The following is a 25,273-nucleotide window of genomic DNA, read 5'->3' on the forward strand; positions in this document are numbered from 1 at the left end:
GCTAAAGTCCTCGGCTAGTCTGAACGCAGACCTATAGATGTGGGGAAGGGATCCCTACAAGATCTAGGGACTGGGACAAGTTGGACACCTCCTAGCAGAAACAGTAGCAGTCAAAGACAAACACACAACAAAAAGCATAGAGGTCCGAAGACCTAGCAAAACTAACAGAGAATGGCAATAGAGCAACAAGCTAGCTCAACAGTAGTAAATACAAATGAAGTCCAGCAAAGCCAGGAGGGCGGAGCCGGATTAAATAGGCAAAATGGTCATGGGACCAGCAAACTAAAAAAAACCTAACAGGAGAGTTGTAACAATTGCAATACTGCACCTGACCACTTGATGCGCTGGTCAGGAGTAGGGGATGAAGAGAAGAGAGGGATGAGGAGAGGGAAGGATAACGAGGTGAGGGATGAGGAGGAGGATGATAATAAAAGAAGGATAATGAGGGGAGTAAAGAGCAGAGTGATATATATGAGGAGAAGGATAAGAAGAGGATAGGATGAAAAGGAGGGGTATGAAGAAAAGGGGTGAGGAGAAAAAGGGAATGATAAATGGAGAAAGAGAAAAGGAGGGGGATGCTGAGAGAAGGGGGATATGAAAAGAAGGAGGAGAAGAGTTGATGCAGAGAGGAGAGGTATCGAAAAAAGGTGGATTAGAAGATGAAGGGGATGAGGAGAGGATAAGGATGAAGAAAAGAGGGGGATGAGAACAGGAGGATAAGAAAGAGGATGAGGAGAAGCGGAAGATGAGGAGGGGGATGAGGAAAAGAGCACAGAAGGGGAAGGAGAAGAGCAGGGGGATAAGGAGAAGAGGGGGCTGTGGAGAGTAGGGGGATCAAGATAGTTGGGGGATGAGGAGAGGAGGGATATAAAGGAGAGTAGGGAGTTGAGAGGAGAAGGATGCGAAAAGAATAAGGCGAGGGATGACGAGAGGAGGGGGATAAGAAGAGGGGGATGAGGAAAATAGGAGAGCAGGTTGATGAGAAGAAGTGGATGAGGAGAGGAGGGGGATCAAGAGAGTTGGGGATGAGGAGAGTGGATGAGGAGAAGAGGGTGATGAGAAGAAGAGGGGACAATGAGAAGAGGGGGATGAGGAAAGCAGGAGATAAGGAGGATGAAGAGAGTAAGGGTATGAGGAGAAAAGGGGATAAGGAAAAGAAGAGGGGGATGAGGAGAGGAAGGAGATTAAGAGAGGAGGGGCATGAGAAGAGGAGGGGATGAGGCGAAGAAGGGACAATGAGAAGAGGGAGATGAGGAGAGCAGAAGATGAGGATGAAGAGAATAGGGGGGGTAAGGAGAGGAGGGGAATGAGGAGAGTAGGGGGATGAAGAGAGTAGGGTGATGAGAAGAAGAGAGGGATAAGAAAAAGAAGGGGATAAGAATAAGAGGTGGATGAGGAAAGGAGGGGATTGAGGAGAGTAGGGAAATCAGGAGAGGAGGGAGATGAGGAGAGTAGGGGAATGAGAAGAAGAGGAGAATGAGATGAGGGGATGAGGAGACGCGAGGGATAAGAAGAGGAGGGGGATGAGGTAGATGAGGTGGATGAGAAAAGGAAAGGAATGAGGAGAGGTGAAGGATAAGAAGAAGAGGGGATGAGGAAAGGAGGGGAGTAGGGGGATGAGGGGAATGAGAAGAAGAGGAGAGGGAAATAGAAATGAGGGGAATGATGAGAGGTGGGGGATAATTAAAGAAGGAATATGAGAAGAGGAGAAAGAGGAGAGGGATGAGAAAAAGAGGTGGATGAGGAGAGGAGGGGATGAGAAGAGGTAGATGAGGAGATGAAAAGGATGAGGAGAGGAGGGAGATGAAGAGAGTTGGGGGATGAGGAGATGGGGAGGATAAGGAGAGGAGGGGGATGACGAGAAGAGGGAAATGAGGAGAGTTGGGGATGAGGGGAAGAATGGGATGAGGAGTTGAAGAAGATGAAGCGAGGAGGGGGATGAGAAGAGGAGGGGAATGAGAAGATGAGGGGAACAAGGAGAAGAGGGAGATGCTGAAGAGAGTAGAGGGATGAGGAGAAGAGGGGGATGAGTAGAAGAAGGGGATCAAGAGAGTTGGGGATGAGGAGAAGAGGGGGATGAGAGGTGGGGGATGAGGAGAGGATGAGAAGAGGGGATAAGGAGAAGAGGGGGATGAGGAGGAGGGGAATGAGGAGAGGAGGGAGTTGAGAGAAGAGTGAGAAGAAGAGAATAAGGAGAGCGATGAGAGGAGGGTGATTAAAAGAAGAGGGGGATGAGGAAAAGAAGAGAAGGGGATGAAGAGAGTTGTGGATGAGGAGATGGGAAGGATTAGAAGGGGGATGAGACAGAGGGGGATAAAGAGAGTTGGGGGATGAGAAGAAGAGGAAGATGAGAGTTGGGGGACGAGGTGAGGAGAGGGGGAATGAGGAGAGAAGGAATGAGGAGAGGAGGGAGACAAGTAGAGGTGGAGGATGATTAGAGAAGGGATATGAGAAGAGGGGAAAGAGGAGAGGAGTGGGATGAGGAGAGTAGGGGATGAGGAGATGTGAAGGATGAGGAGAGGAGGGAGACAAGTAGAGGTGGAGGATGATTAGAGAAAAGCCCAGCCACTCCGTTCACAGTCTATGGTATTTATGACAATATCCCAGACCTGTCGGCGGCCCGGTCCTGTGCCCTCATCAGTCTGACTTGTGCATTATCTATGACAGAACATTCATCTGGTGGCCAAGTGGCTGAGCACGCTGGAGAAGAAGCTTGAACATCACAGTGAAGGAAGCCACCCAAATTTCCGCGTGTTCATCAGCGCTGAGCCCGCCGGGTCCCCCGATGGTTACATCATTCCTCAGGGCATCCTCGAAAACTCCATCAAAATCACCAACGAGCCTCCGACTGGCATGCACGCCAACCTGCACAAAGCACTGGATAACTTCAACCAGGTAACGTCATAACCTCAGAGAGTCCATCTATCAGAGAGGACCAAAAATATGTTCGAGGGGTAAGACGGCGACATCCCATGTTCTTCTCTGCTCTCACATACAGGACACTCTGGAGATGTGCGCTCGCGAAACAGAGTTCAAGAGCATCCTGTTCGCTCTGTGTTACTTCCACGCCGTGATGGCCGAGAGGAGAAAGTTCGGACCCCAGGGGTGGAACCGCTCCTATCCCTTTAACACCGGAGACCTCACAATTTCAGTCAACGTGCTGTACAACTATCTGGAAGCCAATGCCAAGGTAAGAGCCGGGGCTCCACATGGGAAAGCTAAAGGTGATGACACGTCACTGGCAACGTCCGGACCGGCCTATAGATGGCGTCTCGCCACGCTGATTTCATACTTTCAGGCCTTCAGCAAAATAAAATCTCGTTGCTAAATGTAAAGTGACAGCGAGGCAGGTGCACGGAGGACGGGTCGGACTACTGGCCTTATTGGCGGTAGAATAATGTTTTATTCAAGACCCATAATATGTGAATGAGCAGAAGAAGCAACCCCCCTCCCATCACCGCGTGATTTAAAAGGTTAATTCCACCTTTAAACATTACATTAGCTATGGCAGAAGTCCATAAGTGTTATGGCATTTTCTGCCAGGCCGCAGTGTGAGTGGCGTGTAGCTCCCTGACTTTTTATTTGAGCCTCCTCCGCCCGTAGTCTGTCCAGCATCCTTTACGCCCCATTTACTTTGTGTTTCAGGTCCCCTATGACGACCTGCGTTATCTGTTTGGTGAGATCATGTACGGAGGTCACATCACGGATAACTGGGACCGGCGGCTGTGCAGGACGTATCTGGAGGAGTTCATAAAGCCAGAAATGATGGAAGGCGAGCTGTTTCTGGCTCCGGGGTTCCCACTCCCCGGAAACATGGATTACAACGGTTACCACAAGGTATTATGGAGACGGGTGGTGAGAGTAACTGACACCAGTTGTCACTCAGCACGGTTGTCATTACCAGGAACAAAAAAAAGGCCATTGATAACGATTCATGAAATGGGGTCCGCACTGAGTTTGTGGCAGACGATGTCCTCAATCTCCGCCATTACAGCGCTCTCCTGCTTCTCTTCCCAGTATATCGATGACGTCCTTCCAGCCGAGTCTCCGTACCTGTACGGCTTGCACCCCAACGCAGAGATCGGCTTCCTGACTCAGACGTCCTAGAAGTTGTTCCGCACCGTCCTGGAGATGCAGCCCCGGGACAGCAGCATGGGCGAGGGTGGCGGTGTCACCCGAGAGGAGAAGGTAAGAATATTGCACATAGGACCGGATAAAGAAGCCAGTCAACAGATTCTGAGGCCCAGACCAAAAATGGCCTCATCTGACACATTTAATATTAGGCCATGACTCACGGAGGGGTAATGATCGAGGCCTGACTCTGCGCACTCCAGTCAGAGCAGTAGTGTTCATACCAAGAGGCGGTGACTGAGCTGCGAGCGTCTCATGTCAGAGATCTGAGTGACCCTGAATCTGTCTTATCCCGGCACACACAATACCGCAGAGCGTATGAGCCATGAAAAGGGTCCCAGTATCCTTCACTACCGCCCTGACTCATTGTTCCAGACCTGGAGCAGTGTGACATGCGGTGCTAATGATCACGTCCTCTCCACTGTGTAGGATCTGTGCTTGGTCAGCTGCTGTAGAGGTGATATGGTAAACTCACACTGCGCTTGTCTGTATTAGTGGACGGCGGATTAATATCCGTAAGCTTAGAAGCCACCAGTAGAAATCTCAGAACATTATTATAAGGGAGGAGAATACCCTCCCAATGGTGGATGCTTGGAGCCAGTCCGGAGATTGAGTCTCTCCGCAGCTAATGTGGGCAGTAATAGGGCGGTGGCACTGGACCAGTCGCCTATCCGTTCGTCCTGGGACCCACAAACTACAGCGTGAAGCTTGTGTGTGCTTCCTCTGCAGGTGAAGGCCACGCTGGACGAGATCCTGGAGAAACTCCCTGAAGAGTTTAATATCACAGAACTGATGGCAAAGGCGGAGGAGAGGACACCGTACATAGTGGTCGCCTTCCAGGAGTGCGAGAGAATGAACATGCTGACTAGAGAGATCAGACGCTCCCTGAAGGAGCTAAACTTAGGGCTGAAGGTAAAAGGCTGGAGCTGCCGCACCGTACGCCAAAATACAACCAAAATGTTACTGCAAATTGTTAAGTTTACATTGTGTAAAAATTAGAGGCTTGTAGCAAACCTGCCCGTCACTCTCGTTCTATTTGTCCTCCAGGGTGAAATCTCCATGACCAGCGACATGGAGAATCTACAGAACGCCATCTTCCTGGACATGGTGCCCGATTCGTGGACCAAGAGAGCCTACCCATCCATGGCAGGTCTAGCAGGCTGGTTCGTCGACCTTCTCAGCCGTATCAAGGAGTTAAAGACCTGGACGGGAGACTTTGCTCTGCCCTCCGCCGCCTGGCTGGCCGGGTTCTTTAACCCCCAGTCCTTCCTTACAGCCATTATGCAGTCTATGACCAGGAAGAACGAATGGCCGCTCGATAAGATGACGCTGCAGTGCGATGTGACCAAGAACAGAGAGGACTTCAGCAGTCCTCCGCGAGAGGGAGCCTATGTCCACGGACTGTTCATGGAGGGGGCACGCTGGGACACACAGGTAATGCTGCGTCTCATCAAGTCAACAGCACAAAATATATACTTGGCCGGCGCTCCAGTCACATTCAAAGCAGCAATTATTTGGCTTCTACTCTCAGCAGCCCCAAATGGTTACTCAGGATCCCATAAAGCGCTACGGGTGCACGTGCCCTACAGTGAAGGGAGAAAACTGGAAGCCAGAAGAAGTGTGAATGTAGCTTTAGACGTGACTGGAGTTCATGGACTTTACATGTCGTGCTGAGGTTGCATTTTTACAGTTATTTCCACAGAATTACCATGAAACTGTGATTGTTAACAAAGGAATTGTCACGCCCGGTGTGGGGAAGACTTAGTGCAACACAGAGGGGAAAGGTGGGGGGGGGACATCCTAGTCTGGTCTAGTGTCACCCTGTCTCAACTACCGACCCTATATAGCCTCGCCCTACTCTCCCTGGTGTAAGGCCACGGCTAGGGATGGAAAAAGATGAGCACTAGTCAACCTCCACTAAACTGTATAGACAAGGGTGGACAAAACAGGGGAAATGGCTTAGCTTTAGCTGAACTCCAAGTGTGCACACGGCGTCAAGCTCCAGAGAGGATGAAGTAATGCTCCTGCTAAGCCTCACAAGCAGAAATGGATATAGCCGGCGACTCCCTCTTAGAAACACCAGGTATATATACACCCAGGCCAGAGAGCTAATTACCAGAGGGAGGTAGCCGCTCGGTCCTAAAGACAGCCTCTTATCTCATTATCTAAGAAGCTGTCTACAATGCCAAAAGTAGAGATCTCCCACTGCAGGGCGACTCATCACCTCTGACACACCAGTGACAGTACCCGCCCCCCCCTCTTCCTGAGAGTCCGGAGGCTACTCATAAAGAGGTGTGGAATGAGTGAACCAATCTGGGAGCGTTCACCTCTGAAGCTGAAACCCACATCCTTTCCTCTGGACCATAGCCTTGACTCAGCCATGGCGACTCGGTCAGGGTCATCATAGATGAGGGCCAGAGCTCCGAAAAACCCCTCCACAGATTGGAGACAGAGTCCTGCGATGACGAAAACGCCCATGACTGAGGATCTCCCTGCAGTAGAGAGATCACAATGCCAACCCGTTGCTCCTTATTACCGGAGGAGTAAGGACGAAGGTTAAAATACAATTTGCATACTTCCTTAAATACAAAAAAACGGTCTGTCACCTATGACACACCCGGGACAGGAAAGCAATATAACTGCACCATGTGAACATAGCCTAAGACATGAGAAGAACCTTAATGGAACCCAACTAATGGGTTAAACACAAAGACAGGCCTCAACGTTCACCTCCCAGTTTCATCCGAAAACCATAAAATACAGTAAATAAGGTATTAGGGAGTGTTGCTGCTAATGTAGAGGACCTCCTTAACCCCTTAAGCCCCGCGGGTGGTTTGCACGTTAATGACCGGGCCAATTTTTACAATTCTGACCACTGTCACTTTATGAGGTAATTACTCTGGAACGCTTCAACGGATCCCCCTGATTCTGAGACTGTTTTTTCGTGACATATTGTACTTCATGATTGTGGAAAAATTTCTTCGATATCACTTGCGTTTATTTGTGAAAAAAATGGAAATTTGGTGAAAATTTTGAAAATTTTGCGATTTTCAAAATTTGAATTTTTAAGCCCTGAAATCAGAGCGATATGTCACACAAAAGAGTTAATAAATAACATTTCCCACATGTCTACTTTACATCAGCACAATTTTGGAATGAAAATTTTTTTTTGTTAGGGAGCTATAAGGGTTAAAAGTTGACCAGCGATTTCTCATTTTTCCAACAAAATTTATAAAACCATTTTTTTAGGGACCACATCACATTTGAAGTCACTTTGAGAGGTCTTTATGACAGAAAATACCCAAAAGTGACACCATTCTAAAAACTGCACCCCTCAAGGTGCTCAAAACCACATTCAAGAACTTTATTAACCCTTCAGGTGCTTCACAGGAATTTTTTGAATGTGGAAGAAAAAAATGAACATTTAACTTTTTTCACAAAAATGTTACTTTAGACCCATTTTTTTTTATTTTCACAGGGGTAACAAGAAAAAATGGACCCCAAAATTTGTTGTGCAATTTCCCCTGGGCACGCAGATACCCAATATTTGGGGAAGAAACACTGTTTGGGCGCACGGCAGGGCTCGGAAGGGAAGGAGCGCCATTTGACTTTTTGATTGCAAAATTTGCTTGAATAATTAGCGGACACCATGTTCTGTTTGGAGAGCCCCTGTGTGCCCAAACTTTGGAGCTCCCCCACAAGTGACCCCATTTTGGAAACTAGACCCCCCAAGGCACCTTTCTAGATGCATAGTGAGCACTTGGAACCCCCAGGTGCTTCACAAATTGATTCGTAAAAATGAAAAAGTGAAAAAAAAAAACACTTTTTCATTTTTACGAATCAATTTGTGAAGCACCTAGGGGTTCCAAGTGCTCACTATGCATCTAGATAGGTGCCTTGGGGGGTCTATTTTCCAAAATGGGGTCACTTGTGCGGGAGCTCCAATGTTTGGGCACACAGGGACTCTCTAAATGCAACATGGTATCCGCTAACAAATTGAATGGAAAATCGTCTCAAATTGTTAGCGGACACCACATTGCGTTTGGAGAGCCCCTCTGTGCCCAAACTTTGGAGCTCCCCCACAAGTGACCCCATTTTGGAAACTAGACCCCCCAAGGCACCTTTCTAGATGCATAGTGAGCACTTGGAACCCCCAGGTGCTTCACAAATTGATTCGTAAAAATGAAAAAGTGAAAAAAAAAACACTTTTTCATTTTTACGAATCAATTTGTGAAGCACCTAGGGGTTCCAAGTGCTCACTATGCATCTAGATAGGTGCCTTGGGGGGTCTAGTTTCCAAAATGGGGTCACTTGTGGGGGAGCTCCAATGTTTGGGCACACAGGGACTCTCTAAATGCAACATGGTATCCGCTAACAAATTGAGCCGATTTTCCATTCAATTTGTTAGCGGACACCATGTCGCGTTTGGAGAGCCCGTGATGTGCCTAAACAGTGGAGCTCCCCCACAAGTGTCCCCATTTTGGAAACTATACCCCTCAAGGATTTTATTAAGGTGTATAGTGAACATTTTGAACCCAGAGGTACGGCACAGAATTTGTTTACATTAGGTCATCATATTGAATAAGTTGTCATTATTCTTGAGCGCAAGTGCTCGCTACTTGAGTTTGCATCGGGTACTCAGGTTTGCACCATGTACAGCGTGTGCTTGAGTGACATGCTCGAGTCCCTGCTCCGCATGTTTCACGGTTATTAGGCACCCAAAAAAAAACATGCGGGGATCGCTCGTGCATGGCAGGCAATCCCCGTAAAGTTTTTTGGCCGCGAAGCATATGGGGCAGAGACTCGAGCATGTCACTCAAATACCCACGATACTCAATGCATACCAGAGCACCCGATGCAAACTCAAGTAGCGAGCACTTGCTCTCAACACTAGTCACCATATCGTCATCTTTTTTTCTTACTTTTGAAAAAAATCCCAACCCCAGCCCTAGCCCTAGCACAACCCTAGCCCCAGCACAACCCTAGCCCCAGCACAACCCTAGCCCCAGCACAACCCTAGCCCCAAACCCAGCCCTAACCCTAGCCCAATCCTAACCCAAGAGTTTATTTTTGACGCCGTTCCTTGTGCGGTATAAGTGATTAGACGACTTTATTCTTCGGGTCGGTGTGATTACAGCAATGCCAGAATCATATGGGGTTTTTATGACTGACAGCTGTCACACACTAAAAGACGCATTTTTTGTAAAATCTAGTTTTTGCATCGCCATATTTTGAGAGCTATAATTTTTCCAGATTTTGGCAGACAGTCATGTGACGGCTCGTTTTTTGCGGGATGACTTGACGTTGTTATTGGTGCCATTTTCAGGCACGTGACATTTTTTGATCGCTTTCTATTCCGATTTTTGGGAGGCAGAATAAACAAAAACCAACAATTCAGGAATTGTTTTTTTTTTTTTTTTTTTTTTATTCTGTTCCGCGTGTGGTAAAATTGATGAGGTAGCTTTATTCTTCGGGTCAGTACGTTTACAGCGGTACCACATTTGTATAATTTTTCTATGTTTTGGCGCTTATACACAATAAAAGCTATTTTATAGAAAAAAATATTTTTTAGCATCGCTTTATTCTGAGAGCTGAAACTTTTTTATTTTTCGGCTGATGGAGCTGTATGGCGGCTTGTTTTTTGTGGGACGAGATGACGTTTTCAGCGGTATCATTTTTATTTATATGCGTCTTTTTGATCGCGTGTTATTCCACTTTTTGTTTGGCGGTATGGTGATAAAGCATTGTTTTTTGCTGCGTTTTTTTTTTTTTTTTTACCGTGTTCACTGAAGGGGTTAACTAGTGGGACAGTTTTATAGGTCAGGCTGTTCCGGACGCAGCGATACCAAATATGTGTACTTTTATATATTTTTTTTTTTTTTTTTATAATAATATTTATTGATGGGTACATTATATTTTTATTTTTGGTGTATTATTTTTTTTATTTTTTTATAATATTTTTGCACATTTTTTTTTTTTTTCCACTTTCAGACAGTTTGTACACCTTATTACTTTGTCCCACTCTGGGACTTTCACTTTTTTTTTTCTGATCGCCTGCATGGCATAGGAATGGAGCACCATCCCTATGCCATGCAGGCTGTCAGAAGTGCACAGTGTTAAGATTGCTTGGAGATGCACTGCGCATCTTCCTGCTCTCTGGTGACCCGGATGTTGTCATGACGACATCGGGTCGTCATGGCAACACCCGGGAAGCCGCTGCAGTCTGCGCTGGAAGCCGGAAGAGGAGGTGAGTATCGCCGATCACCTCCCCTTGCCCCCGCAATGCCGCGATCGATTTCGATCGACTTCGATCGCAGCATAGCGGGGGTTAATATGCTGGGAGCGGTGCAGGACCGCTCCCTGCACATAGTACCGGGTGTCAGCTGTGACAATCAGCTGACACCCGGCGGCGATCGCGCCCGCACAGCCTGTGTGCGCGCGCGATCGCCATGACGTACTAATACGGGTCTGGCTCTTAAGTCCCAGGGCACAGACGCGTATTAGTACGTCAAATGTTATTAAGGGGTTAATACTGTGCTGTATGGAGGCAGCAGAGGACACCACAGTATGGCGCCATCGGGTCTCCCCGGGTGCCGCCGTACAAGGATCTCCCCGGGTGCCGCCGTACAAGCTCCGCGCCAGCAGGTCGCCTAAGGGCGATTTCAGAAAGTTTTCTCTAAAAGCGACGACCTTAAAACAACTTTAAAACTCTTCTGGGGAATCGTTGGTCTGACATCAGAGACGGGAGAGGGAGAAGCAGCGGCCGTGCCCTCCTGCCTTCCCCTTTCTTCTGCTGTCGCCAAAGATCTTCAAGAAACTTCATTACAATTTTGAAAGACTGATCAAAGTGGGTCCGTCTGGCACATTATCTGCCGATTAGCGGTGCCGCCCGCCACCGGCTTTTTAGATCGAGTAACTAGTCTTTGAACGTGGGTGAGAGCGCAGAGCCCGTGCGCCAATTACCAGAAGACAGTCTACAAGGTCAACGGAGATTCAGCATAAAGACAATGGAAGCGACGACTTCTCCTCCGTACGAGAACAAGGCCTCGATGTCATTCGAGAAGAAGATGAAGCGCAAAATGCAAAAAGACAAAATCCGGCTTTGATTTATATGGATTAAAAAAGCAGCTTGGATACCAGAGAAAATGTAAATGTGCGCTTAATTATCAGCGAGTGATCCCTAAACAACACAGCGGACGGATCAATGGAAGGTGAAGCCGTTCTCCATATGCATCAAGTTCTGGAGAAATCTGCTGTGTAATGAAGAGAAGATTGGGAATGGACGGGCTGACTGCCGACAGGCTGCTTTACTGGGACAAGCTGGTAACTAGTGATTAACTGCTTACTAACTGCAGCAATTACCACTAGGGGGAGCTCCCTGTATACAGAGATACATAAGATCCTGTCTGCGGCCACCACTAGGGGGAGCTCCCTGTATACAGAGATACATGATAAGATCCTGTCTGCAGCCACCACTAGGGGGAGCTCCCTGTATAAAGAGATACATAAGATTCTGTCTGCAGCCACCACTAGGGGGAGCTCTCTGTATACAGAGATACATAATAAGATTCTGTCTGCAGCCACCACTAGGGGGAGCTCCCAGTATACAGAGATACATAAGATTCTGTCTGCAGCCACCACTAGGGGGTGCTCCCTGTATAAAGAGAGACATAAAATTCAGTCTGCAGCCACCACTAGGGGGAGCTCTCTGTATACAGAGATACATGATAAGATTCTGTCTGCAGCCACCACTAGGGGGAGCTCCCAGTATACAGAGTTACATAAGATTCTGTCTGCAGCCACCACTAGGGGGAGCTCTCTGTATACAGAGATACATGATAAGATTCTGTCTGCAGCCACCACTAGAGGGAGATCCCTGTATACAGAGATATATGATAAGATCCCGTCTGCAGCCACCATTAGGGGGTGCTCCCTGTATACAGAGATATATGATAAGATTCTGACTGTGGCCACCACTAGGGGGAGCTCCCTGTATACACAGATACATAAGATTCTGTCTGCGGCCACCACTAGGGGGAGCTCCCTGTATACAGAGATACATGATAAGATTCTGTCTGCAGCCACCACTAGGGGGAGCTCCCTGTATACAGAGATACATAAGATTCTGTCTGCAGCCACCACTAGGGGGAGCTCCCTGTATACAGAGATACATAAGATCCTGTCTGCGGCCACCACTAGGGGGAGCTCTCTGTATACAGAGATACATGATAAGATTCTGTCTGCAGCCACCACTAGGGGGAGCTCCCAGTATACAGAGATACATGATAAGATTCTGTCTGCAGCCACCACTAGAGGGAGATCCCTGTATACAGAGATATATCATAAGATCCCGTCTGCAGCCACCATTAGGGGGCGCTCCCTGTATACACAGATACATGATAAGATTCTGTCTGCGGCCACCACTAGGGGGAGCTCCCTGTATACACAGATACATGATAAGATTCTGTCTGTGGCCACCACTAGGGGGAGCTCCCTGTATACAGAGATACATAAGATTCTGTCTGCAGCCACCACTAGGGGGAGCTCCCTGTATACAGAGATACATAAGATCCTGTCTGCGGCCACCACTAGGGGGGGCTCCCTGTATACAGAGATACATAAGATTCTGTCTGCAGCCACCACTAGGGGGAGCTCCCTGTATACAGAGATACATGATAAGATCCTGTCTGCAGCCACCACTAGGGGGAGCTCCCTGTATACAGAGATATATGATAAGATCCTGTCTGCAGCCACCACTAGGAGGAGCTCCCTGTATACAGAGAAGCATGATAATATCCTGTCTGCGGCCACCACTAGGGGGAGCTCCCTGTATACAGAGATACAAGTACTTCTATACCCTCTCCAGCAGCAAATTGGTAGAAATTGTTTGAGAGAGACTATTAGGAACTTGTTCATTTTCTTTCTAAATGCAAAAATTAAGCAATAAAAATTCAGAAGGTGAAGAACCGGTGCCCAGGACTCCGATGTGGATGGACTGAGCCTTACTTACTGTACATAAAAGCTCATAATATCGCATTCGTCTTACAATCCGCGGACGGAGGGTGATCCGCGGGCAAATCCAGACAATTCACTGCTCCGACTATTTATAACAATCTGACAGATTTCCCAAGAAGAAATAAAACCCGACTATTTAAAGATCCATCGGCTGGTAACACATTAACGAAGCGCACCCGGCGGCGTCTGAACACCATCATTTATCATTACAATATCTGTTGTGCTTAAGAGCCAGAAATCGGCGTCTCCGCACATCCGTCTCGGCCTTATCACATCATTTATCTCGGAGTGGGACCCGCTTCTTTTGGGTGTCGGAGCTGAATATATAAAGTCGCGTTCTCTGGATATTGTTTCCATGGTGATTTATAAATCAGATGTGATTTTTTTTTTTCCTCCTCTTCCTTAAAAAGAATGATAAATCTTTATCTGCATTTTATTCGCTACTTAATGAAAAAGCGATCTAATAAAAACTGAAATAGTCCACCCCTAGAAGGGTCACAGCTCATTTCTCTGCCTTTCTGCAGACTTGTTCCCTTGAATGGTCCTGAGCTGCAGTACCACACACAGCCACACAGGCGGATGGCGCTGTTTTTTCCGTAAAGCAGCAGCTTAGTTTTAACAGGATACTTCCAGTGCACCATTAATACACTCATACAATTTGTGCCATCTTCCCCCCTTACAGACCAGCATCATCACAAACGCGCGGCTAAAAGACTTGACTCCAGCGATGCCGGTCATCTTCATCAAGGCAATCCCTGTGGATAAACAGGACACCCGCAACGTCTACGCCTGTCCTGTGTACAAGACGCGGCAGAGAGGACCTACATACGTGTGGACATTCAACCTCAAGACCAAGGAGAACCCCTCGAAATGGGTCCTGGCCGGGGTGGCGCTGCTGTTGCAGATTTAGATGCCTTTCTGGTTAATTGGTTCTCACGTGGACTGAACTGTTTTCTGTTGCACGAAGAGGATTCTGCACCTTGTGAAAAATAGAAAATCCAGTATTAAGAGTAATATGTAATCGGAGGAGCCGCGCGTCCTCAGAAGTTACCTGTAAATCTGTTCTAATAAAGCATTTGCTTCTCTTACATTTGTAAGAACCATCAGTGGGGACGGTCATCGCTTCTGCAGACATTACGTCTTTATCCAGGACTTAGATGTACCTCCATTTACTGAGCGAAAGCAAGTCCAAAAGGGCAGAGGTTTGATCTCTTTTCTGGTAAAGGGAACTCCGTGTCCGAACGTGCAGACTGCGCTCTCCATTTGTCTCAAGAGTCAAATTTGTGGTGCATTGAAGGTTCAGTTCACATTTTTTTTTACAGAGATCCATGCTGAACGCTCTGACCTAGCAATTTACTATTTGCTCAAAAATACCATACATGTCTTATGCAGAATCCAGGGCAAAAATTCAGTTTGGCGCCATCCCTCCCCCATATAAACAGCTTAAGCGCTTTGAGTAGTCATGTAACCGCTCATAAGTGATTTGCACACTTACAATCACATGCAGTGAAATACTTCAGCCCCAGCTTCATTAAAGAGAAACTACTTGGCATAACCAGAAGTATGAAAATCACATAGGAGTGGTCACGTACTGATAACTGGAACCGAATCCTGACAATGAGGATATTACAAGCCGTTAGGATTTGGCTAATTTTATAATGAATACTCCTAAAAAATTGAGATGTAGTAATCTTTAACTTGTCAGACAGCACCATACTTTTATCAAAAATGGCTATGTATCATGTTATCGAACAAGATATGAATTGCTACTTGTGCACAGAATCAGAAGCAATAATAGCACAGAAATACAGCACCAGAACCACCGTCAGTACATGAATACTTCACTAAAACCAATAGTACATGAATACAGAACCACCGACAGTACAAAAACAGCAACAATATCGTAACACCAACAGTACAGAAATTCAGCATCATAACCACTATCAGTACATGATTACATCATGAGAACCAGCATCAGTACAGAAATACATCACCAAAACCACTGCTGTGCCCCTGCACAAAATATGACCACAAACTACCTCTTCGGGTACATGGCCTCCACAGTCCTTTCCATATTGGATTCCCTCTTCACGCGGTCTCACATTGCGCCCCTTATTCACAAATCTCCCCTCAGTATACTGTCCGCTCCATATGGTGTCCTCACACTATCCAGTTTCTATATTGTATTCTCAAAATCTTTTCAACCCCATACTGTCCCATAGTCTCATACTAATTCCCCTCACTGTTCCCTTAACACTTTCTCCCCCTACTGTCAGCACACTATTCCCTCATACTGATCCGAATAACTCCTCCCCATACTGTCACCATAAACTTTTCTCCCATCCATACGGTCACCTCACGCTTTTCACCATTCAGCCTGTCCCTGCCTATAATGCCCTTCACATTTTTCAACCCCAGCGCTGTCCCCTCACACTTTTCAATCCCCATACTGGCCCCACACACATCCCCAACCCATATTGTCTGCTTATACTATTCCCCCCATATTGTTCCCTCACGCCTGAAGGACAGTACAATTGAATGAAGGGAGCCAGCCTTATGTGGCCCAATTTATTCGTTTTTTTTAACCAGCTTTTGATTTGCACCAAATTCTTCTTTACATTTTATGTTTGTTTTAAGTTTGCCAATGCGAGTGTTTATTTTCCATGTTTGTGGTCTATTCATGAATTGTGACTTTAAAGTCACAAACTATTTGTGCAAATACATACAGTTCAGTCCCTCTCCGTAATTTAAGTCTGAAATTTTTTCCAATTCAACTATACAGCGGCACATGCAACGTTTTGCTTTAAAAAAGGCAGAAAAATGGGCTAAAAGATTAAGGTAAAAGAGCATTTTTTTTTTATTTTGTGCAAAATTCATGACCCATGTGCTCTATTTTGAAGAATTGGGTGCAAGAAAATATCAATGAATACTACAAAACAAAAGGGACTTCACGATATGCAAAATAAATGGTGTTTTATCACCAACGTACATAACGCCAAGGAAGAGGGGTCATTAGGAAAAAGTGTCCAGGAATATGCACTAAAATGTACCAAAAAAAGTGTCGCGGTTAGTGATGGCTGCATTTCAGCATTTTTTTCATGATTTTGTATCACGACAGTAAGTCAATCGCATCCCCTTCCAGGTGCTGGGGATATGTAACCCTCATTATTACACATCCTCATATTATATTCATGTTTTATGCCATCCCAGCGCTTCCCGGCTGCCAAGAGCTTGCAGGTTCTGTGTATTCGCCCAAGATCGGGGAGAGGAGTTCTCGGCAGGTTTTCCCTCTAATTGCTCCACACTTTCATTTCCGCGGCGAGAGAGGAGAATCTGTCTTGTAAGGAATAATAGTAACAACTAGTGTGGGATATATAAATTCAAACAACCACAAAGAGTAACTAAGGTTTAAAATATATTATATTTATTGATATTCTTTAAAATTAAAGATATAAAAACACTGGATAACCCACTGTTTACCATGCTTTCATTCATACAAACATTGGCTTAAGGTAATGTTGGCTCTTATCTATTATGCATGTGTATATCGTTTTGATGTGGATTGATCTGTTCACCTGTTAAATAGGATATTTCTCTATGCACATTAGGGCCCTATTCAGTATCATTTCCCTCCCAAATATATTGCCAAGCAGTAGCATGTATTTATACCTTTTGTAATGATTCATGGTTTAACACCCTACATCTGTGGTATGGGTTATCCACTGTTTTTATATCTTTAATTTTAAAGAATATCAATAAATATATTTTAAACCTTAGTTACTCTTTGTGGTGGTTTGGATTTATATATCCCACACTAGTTGTTACTATATTGATTGAGTTTGGTGGTGGAGGTTAATTTCCTCCGTTCGGATACTATCCGGAACCTGTTTAGATTGTAAGGAATAATCCAGATAAATTTGCTTCTTGCCGCTGATTAATTAAGCATGGCTGAACACTTGATTCTGCAGCAGAGCTCTCCGTCCTGGCTGTAAGGAACCGAGACAGAAAAGGACAAACCGAGAGGGTGAAAGACAAAACTTTTCCGCAGCGGGATTCCTGGGCTTTGTATGGCCGGGTGCTTCTAGTTCCGGTCCGCCCGCAATTATCGAGACTAGATGTCTTATGAATGGGCTCCTTTTATTAAGGAGGACACACAATTTACTACTGACCGCCATTGTATATGCATACAGTATTTGATACACTGCAAGTTTTCCCACCTACAAAGAATGGAGAAATCTAATTGTTATCGTAGGTACATTTCACCTGCGAGAGACAAAATCAAAAAATAAAATACCAGAAAAGTCACATTGTATGATTTTTTTCATAATTAATTTGCATTTTATTGCATGAAATAAGTATTTGATCACCGACCAACCATCAAGAATTCTGGCGCTCTAAGACCTGTTAGGTTTACTTTAAGAAGCCTTCCTACTCTGCACTCATTACCTGTCCACACACTCCAACCTCTCCACCATGGCCAAGACCAAAGAGCTGTCTAAGGACACCAGGGACAAAATTGTAGACCTGCACAAGGCTTGGATGGGCTACAGGACAATAGTCAAGCAGCTTGGTGAGAAAGCAACAAGTGTTGGCACAATTATTTGAAAATGGAACAAACACAAGATGACGGTCAATCTTCCTCGGTCTGGGACTCCATGCAAGATCTCGCCTCGTGGGGTAAAGATGATTCTGAGAAAGGTCAGGAATCAGCCCAGAACTACATCGGAGGACCTGGTCAATGACCTAAAGAGAGCTGGCACCACAGTCTCAAACATTACCGTTAGTAACAAACTACACTGTCATGGATTATAATCCTGCAGGGCACGCAAGGTCCCCCTGCTCACGCCAGCACATATCCAGGTCCGTTTGAAGTTCACCATTGACCATCTGAATGATCCAGAGGAGGCATGGGAGAAGGTCTTGTAGTCAAGATGAGACCAAAATAGAACTTTTTAGTATCAACTCTACTTGCAGTGTTTCGAAGAGTGAGTACAACCCCAAGAAAACCGTCCCAACCGTGAAGCATGGTGGGGGAAACATATTTTGGGGGTGCCTGCCTGCAAAGGGGACAGGACAACTGCACCATATTAAAAGGGAGGATGGATGGGGTCATGTATCACGAGATTTAGGCCAGCAACCTTCTTCCCTCAGTAAGAGCATTGAAGAGCTCAGTAAGAGGATCTTCCAGCATGACAATAACCCGAAACACACAGTCAGGGCAACTAAGTAGTGGCTCCATAAGAAGCACTGGAGTGGCCTAGCTAGTCTCCAGCCCTAAACCCAATAGAAAATCTTTGGAGGGAGCTGAAACTCAATATTGCCCAGCAACAGCCCCAAAACCTGAAAGATCTGGAGAAGATCCGTATGGAGGAAAGAGACAAAATCCCTTCTGCAATGTGTGCAAACTTGGTCAAGAACTACAGAAAATCACATTGCAAGATTCGTCTCTCACAGGTGAAGTGACCTATAATAAAAATTACAGACCTCTCCATTCTTTGTAGGTGGGAAAACTTGCAAAATCAGCAGCGTATCAAATACTTATTTTCCTCACTGTATTTGAGGCTGTCGAGTTCAGGTCAGGAGAAATGCAACCAATCCGGGCGTTAGTCTGCCCCTAAGACAGATGAAGCATTTGGTTTCCGCGTCATCAGAACTACATTTGTAAAACACAGTACAGCTGAAAGGGATACAAGACCACGAAACTCAACACAGGCCGTCAGATAGGGACCCTCAGCATAAAACAAGATCACAAGACGGGAGACATCAGCCTTATACCCAACACCATTTATTACTACAATCCGCAGTACAGAATTTATCCATCTATGGACTGTGAAATAACAGGATTCTCGGGCATTAACCTCTCATTGCCTATAGTTTAATGGTGTTAAACGAGTCCAACTTTCTGTGCCAATTATTGGCCTATAGGGGTACTCCCAACTTGTATCACGTGCAGTCGTATGCACTAATCATCCACGAGAAATCTCCTTCCTTGTTATCACATCTTAAACAAACAGAACAATAACTTTAACCAGAAACATGACATAAGTGCAGAGAACTGTACGGCAAGTTTTCTTCTAGGATGGGGGTCATTTAGTGCAGAGAACTGTACGGAAACATACTGTACAGAAACATGACATAAGTGCAGAGAACTGTACGGCAAGTTTTCTTCTAGGATGGGGGTCATTTAGTGCAGAGAACTGTACGGAAACATACTGTACAGAAACATGACATAAGTGCAGAGAACTGTACGGCAAGTTTTCTTCTAGGATGGGGGTCATTTAGTGGTTTTCTAACAGCATTACTGAACGTAGGAGTCCTCCGCTCAGAAATCCCAGCGATGTCCCCCCCCCCCTACAAGAAACATTTGGAGAGTATGGATACAAGAAACCAATTCTATTCATACAATTTTGTTGCCAAACTAATCTGCGAAAACCTCTAGTGAGCGTGTCGTTCATCCAATTCTCAACCATCCACGACCTCCTAAATAAAAGACGGCATGGACAGGTCCAGAGAAAGTGGTGGTGAAGGTGTAGAGCTGCTCGATGGGATCACCGAGCTCATAGAAGGAGAGTGTCCCAGCCTGACTGTCCAGGTAAACTCCTAGTCTCAGGGCTGAGACCTTCTTAGACAGTATGATTTTCCTTTGGTCGTGTCTTGCAGAATACTCGTGCAGATAGCGACACAAGCACCAGGATTTCTCGTCGTCTCCGATCCTAGACGTTGGCTTTTTCTTGCCTATACTGGGATAGGCCACTCCTATCCTCCAAATCCAGTTTCCACAAATCTCGACTTCCCAGTAATATTTTCCCGAGAAGCTCTGAGTGCTGAGCACCTGATAAACTCCAAGATTTTTGCTTCGTTTTTTCATGGAGGTCCAAGATGCCGTTTTCTGGTCTTTGGACACTGTGATGCTGCGCCCGGCTGTGCCCACATCCAGTAAGATGTCTATGGCCCTTGACCCTGCGTAGATGGGTTTGGTATTAGTCATAATATTACGCAATTCTCTCCGTAAAGTCTCTGAAATTAGGACCGGGTTAAAATGGCCCACGTGAAAGTTCTCTTGGAGGATTGGATATTCCCTGTCTGTTCCTTCATTTTCAATGTGACCTTGGCCATCGATCTCAGGCTTTGGTATTGGAAAATTGCCGATCTTCTTGACAAATGTGATCTGCTTGGACACTTTGTTCTTTCTTACTTCCAGCTGTTTGACAATGCTGTCGATGGAGATGGAAACTCTCTCATCCTGCCCCCAGATCTCTTTTAGGACGCGAATCTCCAGAGTAGAGAGATCTCTTTTAAGATTTGCAAACAAAACCTTCGTCTTGAGAGCGTAGCTATCTGATGTGCTCTGCACCTTTTGTCTGTGGAGCAGAAGGTCCTCAACGTGGTTTGCGATCATCTTTCTTTCTAAGGTCAGCTTCTCCAGCACTTCTTTCAGTTTCAGGCTCTCGCTGGGCCCGGTGTGTCGCTGGGTCTGATGATTTCCGTGCGCCGTGCAGTAAACACAAGTTGCATCTTCAGGATCGAAATAATCCAGGAATGTACTATGGACAATGCATTTTCTATTCCGGGCAAACGTTGTGGGGGCAACAAGCACGTGTTCAGGAGACTTGTTGTGGACGGCGATGTGATCGTTACACAGAGAGGCCTCACACAAGAGGCAGGACATGACAGCAGACACCGGCGCGGTGATACAATAGGTGCAGAAGATGCCGTCTTTGGATGGACCCGGTGAGGACTGAAGGCGCTTCACTATGTTACACAGAGTGATGTTCGGGTGAGGATTGGGTCTCAGCGTAAACCTTTTCCTACAATATGGACAGAAGTGCCAGTGTTGGCTCCCGGACGACACTTGGCTGTCCAGGGCTTGGCGAATACACGAGTTGCAGAAGTTGTGTCCACACCTCAGAGTCACCGGCTCCGTGTACACACAGAGGCAGATGGGGCAGTTCAGCTCGTCCTTCAGGTCAGAGAACGACGACATCTTTACACATGAAGAGTCTCTAAAAAAAGAAAAAAAGGGAAAATGTAAAATCTATAGATATGAATGTAAGACACATGCGAAAACAAAGACAGTAAAAACTACTGCAAGCAATTCAATGCACCCAGATAGTGACAGAACAGGGGCCAAACTGCAGGTCTGAACAGACGGCAACCAGATCTAGGGGCAGCAGGGAAATCTCTCCAGGGTCTTCCCCAGCAATTGGTCCCATCCATGTCTATGGGAGAAGTGAGGTGTTCTCTGCTCCATTCACATTTGTGTCGCCTCCCACCACAGACGTGGGCTGAGTCGAGGTCGCCTTCCCCATAGGGGTGAATGGAGCGGGGGCAGACATACAAGTAATGTGTGGACGCCTGAAGCTTTACAGCGGCCCGGCCTGCACCATTCCCACCTGTAAAGCCCCGTACTATGCTTTGTGAGGCTTTATCTCACAGGAGAGCCGACACATCCTCTATATACTGCACCACCCAGGAGACACGACACATCCTCTATATACTGCACCGCACAGGAGACACATCCTCTATATACTGCACCGCACAGGAGACACATCCTCTATATACTGCACCGCACAGGAGACACATCCTCTATATACTGCACCGCACAGGAGACACATCCTCTATATACTGCACCGCACAGGAGAGCTCCTCTATATACTGCACCACACAGAGATGCTGACACATCATCTAATATATATAATCGTCTTATCAGGTCTGTCTGTCCTTCTGTCCAGGAAATCCCGCGTCAATGATTGGCCGCGGCCGGACCAATCAGCGACGCGGGATTTCAGAAAAAGATGGCGGCCATTAGCGGCTCATCTGCCGCACGGCGGTCAGCGGCAATGCAGCCGGAAGATGACCGGGGGTAGCCGGTCATCTCCCAGCTGCTCGCAGCTTCAGTACTCCGACCGGCGGCGCCGCTGACCTCCATGCGGCTACCGTTGGGAGATAAGCGGCTAGGGCCACTGATCTCCCGACGGCTAGTGTGAAGGGAGAACCGGGGAGCGGCACCGCCGGTCGGTATACTTCTGCTGCAAACAGCCGGTCATCTCCCGGCAGAAGTAGCCGCACAGGAAGCGCCGCTCCCTGGTCCTCACTAAAACGGTTCGCTGATTGGTCGCGGCCAATCAGCGATTTAGGCACCAAATGTAAACACGGCTCTGCTGATTGCGCCCGGTCGGCTGCATACATATTCTAGAATACCCGATGCGTTAGAATCGGGCCACCATCTAGTTTAAAATAACACTCCAGGTTATTTTTTTATTTACCCACCATATTCTACTGCAACGAAGAGGACCGAAGCAACGACACAGCGGCAGAAGACGGCGACTGCTACGTATTTTATTTCACACAGGGAACTTACATTGCTGATACCACTCCGGTGGTGAAATATAGCAGAAATCACAGTCACCTTTGAAGCCCGACCACATGCCGGGATTACTCGTAGTGACAGGCACAGGGGCCATCAGCTGACACCCAGCGGCAACCCGCAATCACGTCACGGGCACACCGATGTGCAAGGTACCCAGCTCCCAGGAGCCTTCCCCTTTCCCTCTTCCCCCACCTTACCTACTAATTGGGACGCTCTCCCTACTCCAGTCCTCCACACTATATGAATAGCAGTACAGGGAAAAGGCCACACCACTCTTCTCTACTACATGAAACAGCCACAACAGGGACCCCAGCACTGTATCAAGACGTAGAGACATCACATCGCACCAGTAAGAAAGTCACCTATAGGCTGTGAAACAAGAGACATAAGAGGTAGTGATCCTGCCCTTTTAAAAAAAAAAAAACCCTGCCTGATTTTCTATGCGCTTAACATGCATCTCTTACCATTACAGCACCATTTAAAGATTTCTATTTTCTCTCTTATGGCATATACCTTCATCTGAACCCACTTAAGGTAACCCTACAGCATACTCTATGTTACTTGATGATTCCACTGTATATAATGTACATATGTATAACTGTGATTTTATTCTGCCTCCCTTTGCTTCTATTTCTCTCTCCCCCCTCCCCCTCATTCCTTCTTTTCCCCTCTCACATCCATCAATATTGTATTATATGGACTTTTTGTTTAACCAATGTGATTTCTAATATTCCTACCCTTAACACCGTATTTCCTCTCTTTTAGTAGTGCTACTCAATGAATAAGGCCTGGATAAGGCCGAAACTTCTTCTGTCGCCAATCACGTTTAATCGGTTTGATGTTATGCCATTGTGAATAAATGAACACTGCATTACAACTTATGAGTGTGCGATGATATAATTTATTATATGAAGTGCCCTGAGGCAGTTAGGGGAGGGGGCCCCTCATGCAATCCTGTGGGCCCCATTCCCCACTGTGTCACCTGTAACTTCCTGTGGGCCCCCTCTGTGTCACCTGTAACTTCCTGTGGACCCCCCTCCCCCCACTGTGTCACCTGTAACTTCCTGTGGACCCCCTTCCCCCACTATGTCACCTGTAACTTCCTGTGGACCCCCTTCACCCCACTATGTCACCTGTAACTTCCTGTGGAGTCCCCTCCCCCACTGTCACCTGTAGCTTCCTGTGGACCCCCACTGTGTCACCTGTAACTTCCTGTGGGCCCCCCACTGTGTCACCTGTAACTTCCTGTGGGCCCCCCACTGTGTCACCTGTAACTTCCTGTGGGCCCCCCACTGTGGACCCCCCTCCCCCCACTGTGTCACCTGTAACTTACTGTGGACCCCCCACTGTCACCTGTAACTTCCTGTGGACCCCCTTCCCCCACTATGTCACCTGTAACTTCCTGTGGACCCCCTTCCCCCACTGTGTCACCTGTAACTTCCTGTGGACCCCACTTCCCCCACTATGTCACCTGTAACTTCCTGTGGACCCCCCTTCCCCCACTATGTCACCTGTAACTTCCTGTGGACCCCCCTCCCCCCACTATGTCACCTGTAACTTCCTGTGGAGTCCCCTCCCCCACTGTCACCCTGTAGCTTCCTGTGGACCCCCACTGTGTAATGTGTAATTTCCTGTGGGTCCCCTCCCCCACTGTGTCACCTGTAACTTGCTGTGGGCCCCCTACTGTGTCACCTGTAACTTGCTGTGGGCCCCCCACTGTGTCACCTGTAACTTGCTGTGGGCCCCCCACTGTGTCACCTGTAACTTGCTGTGGGCCCCCCACTGTGTCACCTGTAACTTGCTGTGGGCCCCCCACTGTGTCACCTGTAACTTGCTGTGGGCCCCCCACTGTGTCACCTGTAACTTGCTGTGGGCCCCCCACTGTGTCACCTGTAACTTCCTGTGGATCCCCTTCCCCCACTATGTCACCTGTAACTTCCTGTGGATCCCCTTCCCCCACTATGTCACCTGTAACTTCCTGTGGACCCCCCTCCCCCCACTGTCACCTGTAACTTGCTGTGGATCCCCTTCCCCCACTATGTCACCTGTAACTTGCAGTGGGCCCCCCTGCCCCCACTGTGTCAATCTGACAGCGGCATGTAACACGCACCGACATGAGTGCGTATCATTCTCTTGCACATGGGTGTGCCCGTGACATGTTTGACGCGCCAGGGACGACACACAAGCACAATTAAAGGTGCAGTGCCATCGATCCTGCCGTGCCATTACTAGCAGACACAGCACACTGCGCGGCCATGTCTGAAGTGCTGGCAATCAAGCAGCGCCTGCGTCACTAAACAGGTGCCGAGGAAGCGGCCAGGGCCCCGACAGTGGGTGGGCCGTGGGCCCCTCTGATTTTCCAGGGCCCTGCAGCAGCCCCTCATATTACACATAATTTACCTCACGGAGAGCAAACCGTCTGCTGAGAGACTGCGCGTTATCTGCCCGGCACACTGACCCGAGAGACAGGGCGCTTCTGATTGGCTGGCTGCTCACAGAAAAGCGCGCCAACGACGTGGCGACACTCCTGATTGGCTACCTGTATCCAATGTCGAAATGACGTTTCTGATTGGTCTTTCTTCCCTCACACTTGCGCGCCAACAACTAATAATCAGCTGATTGGTTGAAGCGTCCTCCTCGGGGAGTCGCGCAACGCAAGTGCGGGTCTGGGAGTTGTAGTTCAAGAAGGCTTCGCCGTTACTTTGCTTATTGTTTTAAAAACTCCATCTCCCATGAATCTGCGCGGTTATTGCCACT

At 47.2% G+C, this 25,273-nt stretch overlaps 1 protein-coding gene and 1 pseudogene across 2 annotated transcripts; one reads left to right on the forward strand and one right to left on the reverse strand.

The window, feature by feature from the left end:
* The first annotated feature begins 339 nt into the window (after positions 1 to 339).
* Positions 340 to 14,112, forward strand: LOC141173708 (dynein axonemal heavy chain 9-like; annotated as a pseudogene).
* Positions 14,113 to 16,948: 2,836 nt separating this feature from the next.
* Positions 16,949 to 25,022, reverse strand: LOC141166529 (E3 ubiquitin/ISG15 ligase TRIM25-like). 2 transcript variants are annotated; one of them, XM_073653321.1, is made up of 3 exons: positions 24,917 to 24,993; positions 22,714 to 22,885; positions 16,949 to 21,149 (listed from the first exon to the last, which is right to left on the reverse strand). In XM_073653321.1, exons 2-3 carry the CDS (start codon positions 22,851 to 22,853, stop codon positions 19,598 to 19,600), a joined length of 1,692 nt encoding a protein of 563 aa, XP_073509422.1. In that variant the 5' UTR covers positions 22,854 to 22,885; positions 24,917 to 24,993; the 3' UTR covers positions 16,949 to 19,597. The 2 variants fall into 2 exon arrangements, with proteins under 2 accessions (XP_073509422.1, XP_073509504.1); XM_073653403.1 differs by lacking the exon at positions 22,714 to 22,885 and having other exon boundaries at positions 24,917 to 25,022.
* Between the last annotated feature and the right edge of the window lie 251 nt (positions 25,023 to 25,273).

This window comes from Phyllobates terribilis, unplaced genomic scaffold (genome assembly GCF_046119375.1).
Source record: "Phyllobates terribilis strain yellow unplaced genomic scaffold, ASM4611937v1 Scaffold_1__5_contigs__length_1240528914, whole genome shotgun sequence".
Taxonomy (NCBI): domain Eukaryota; kingdom Metazoa; phylum Chordata; class Amphibia; order Anura; family Dendrobatidae; genus Phyllobates; species Phyllobates terribilis.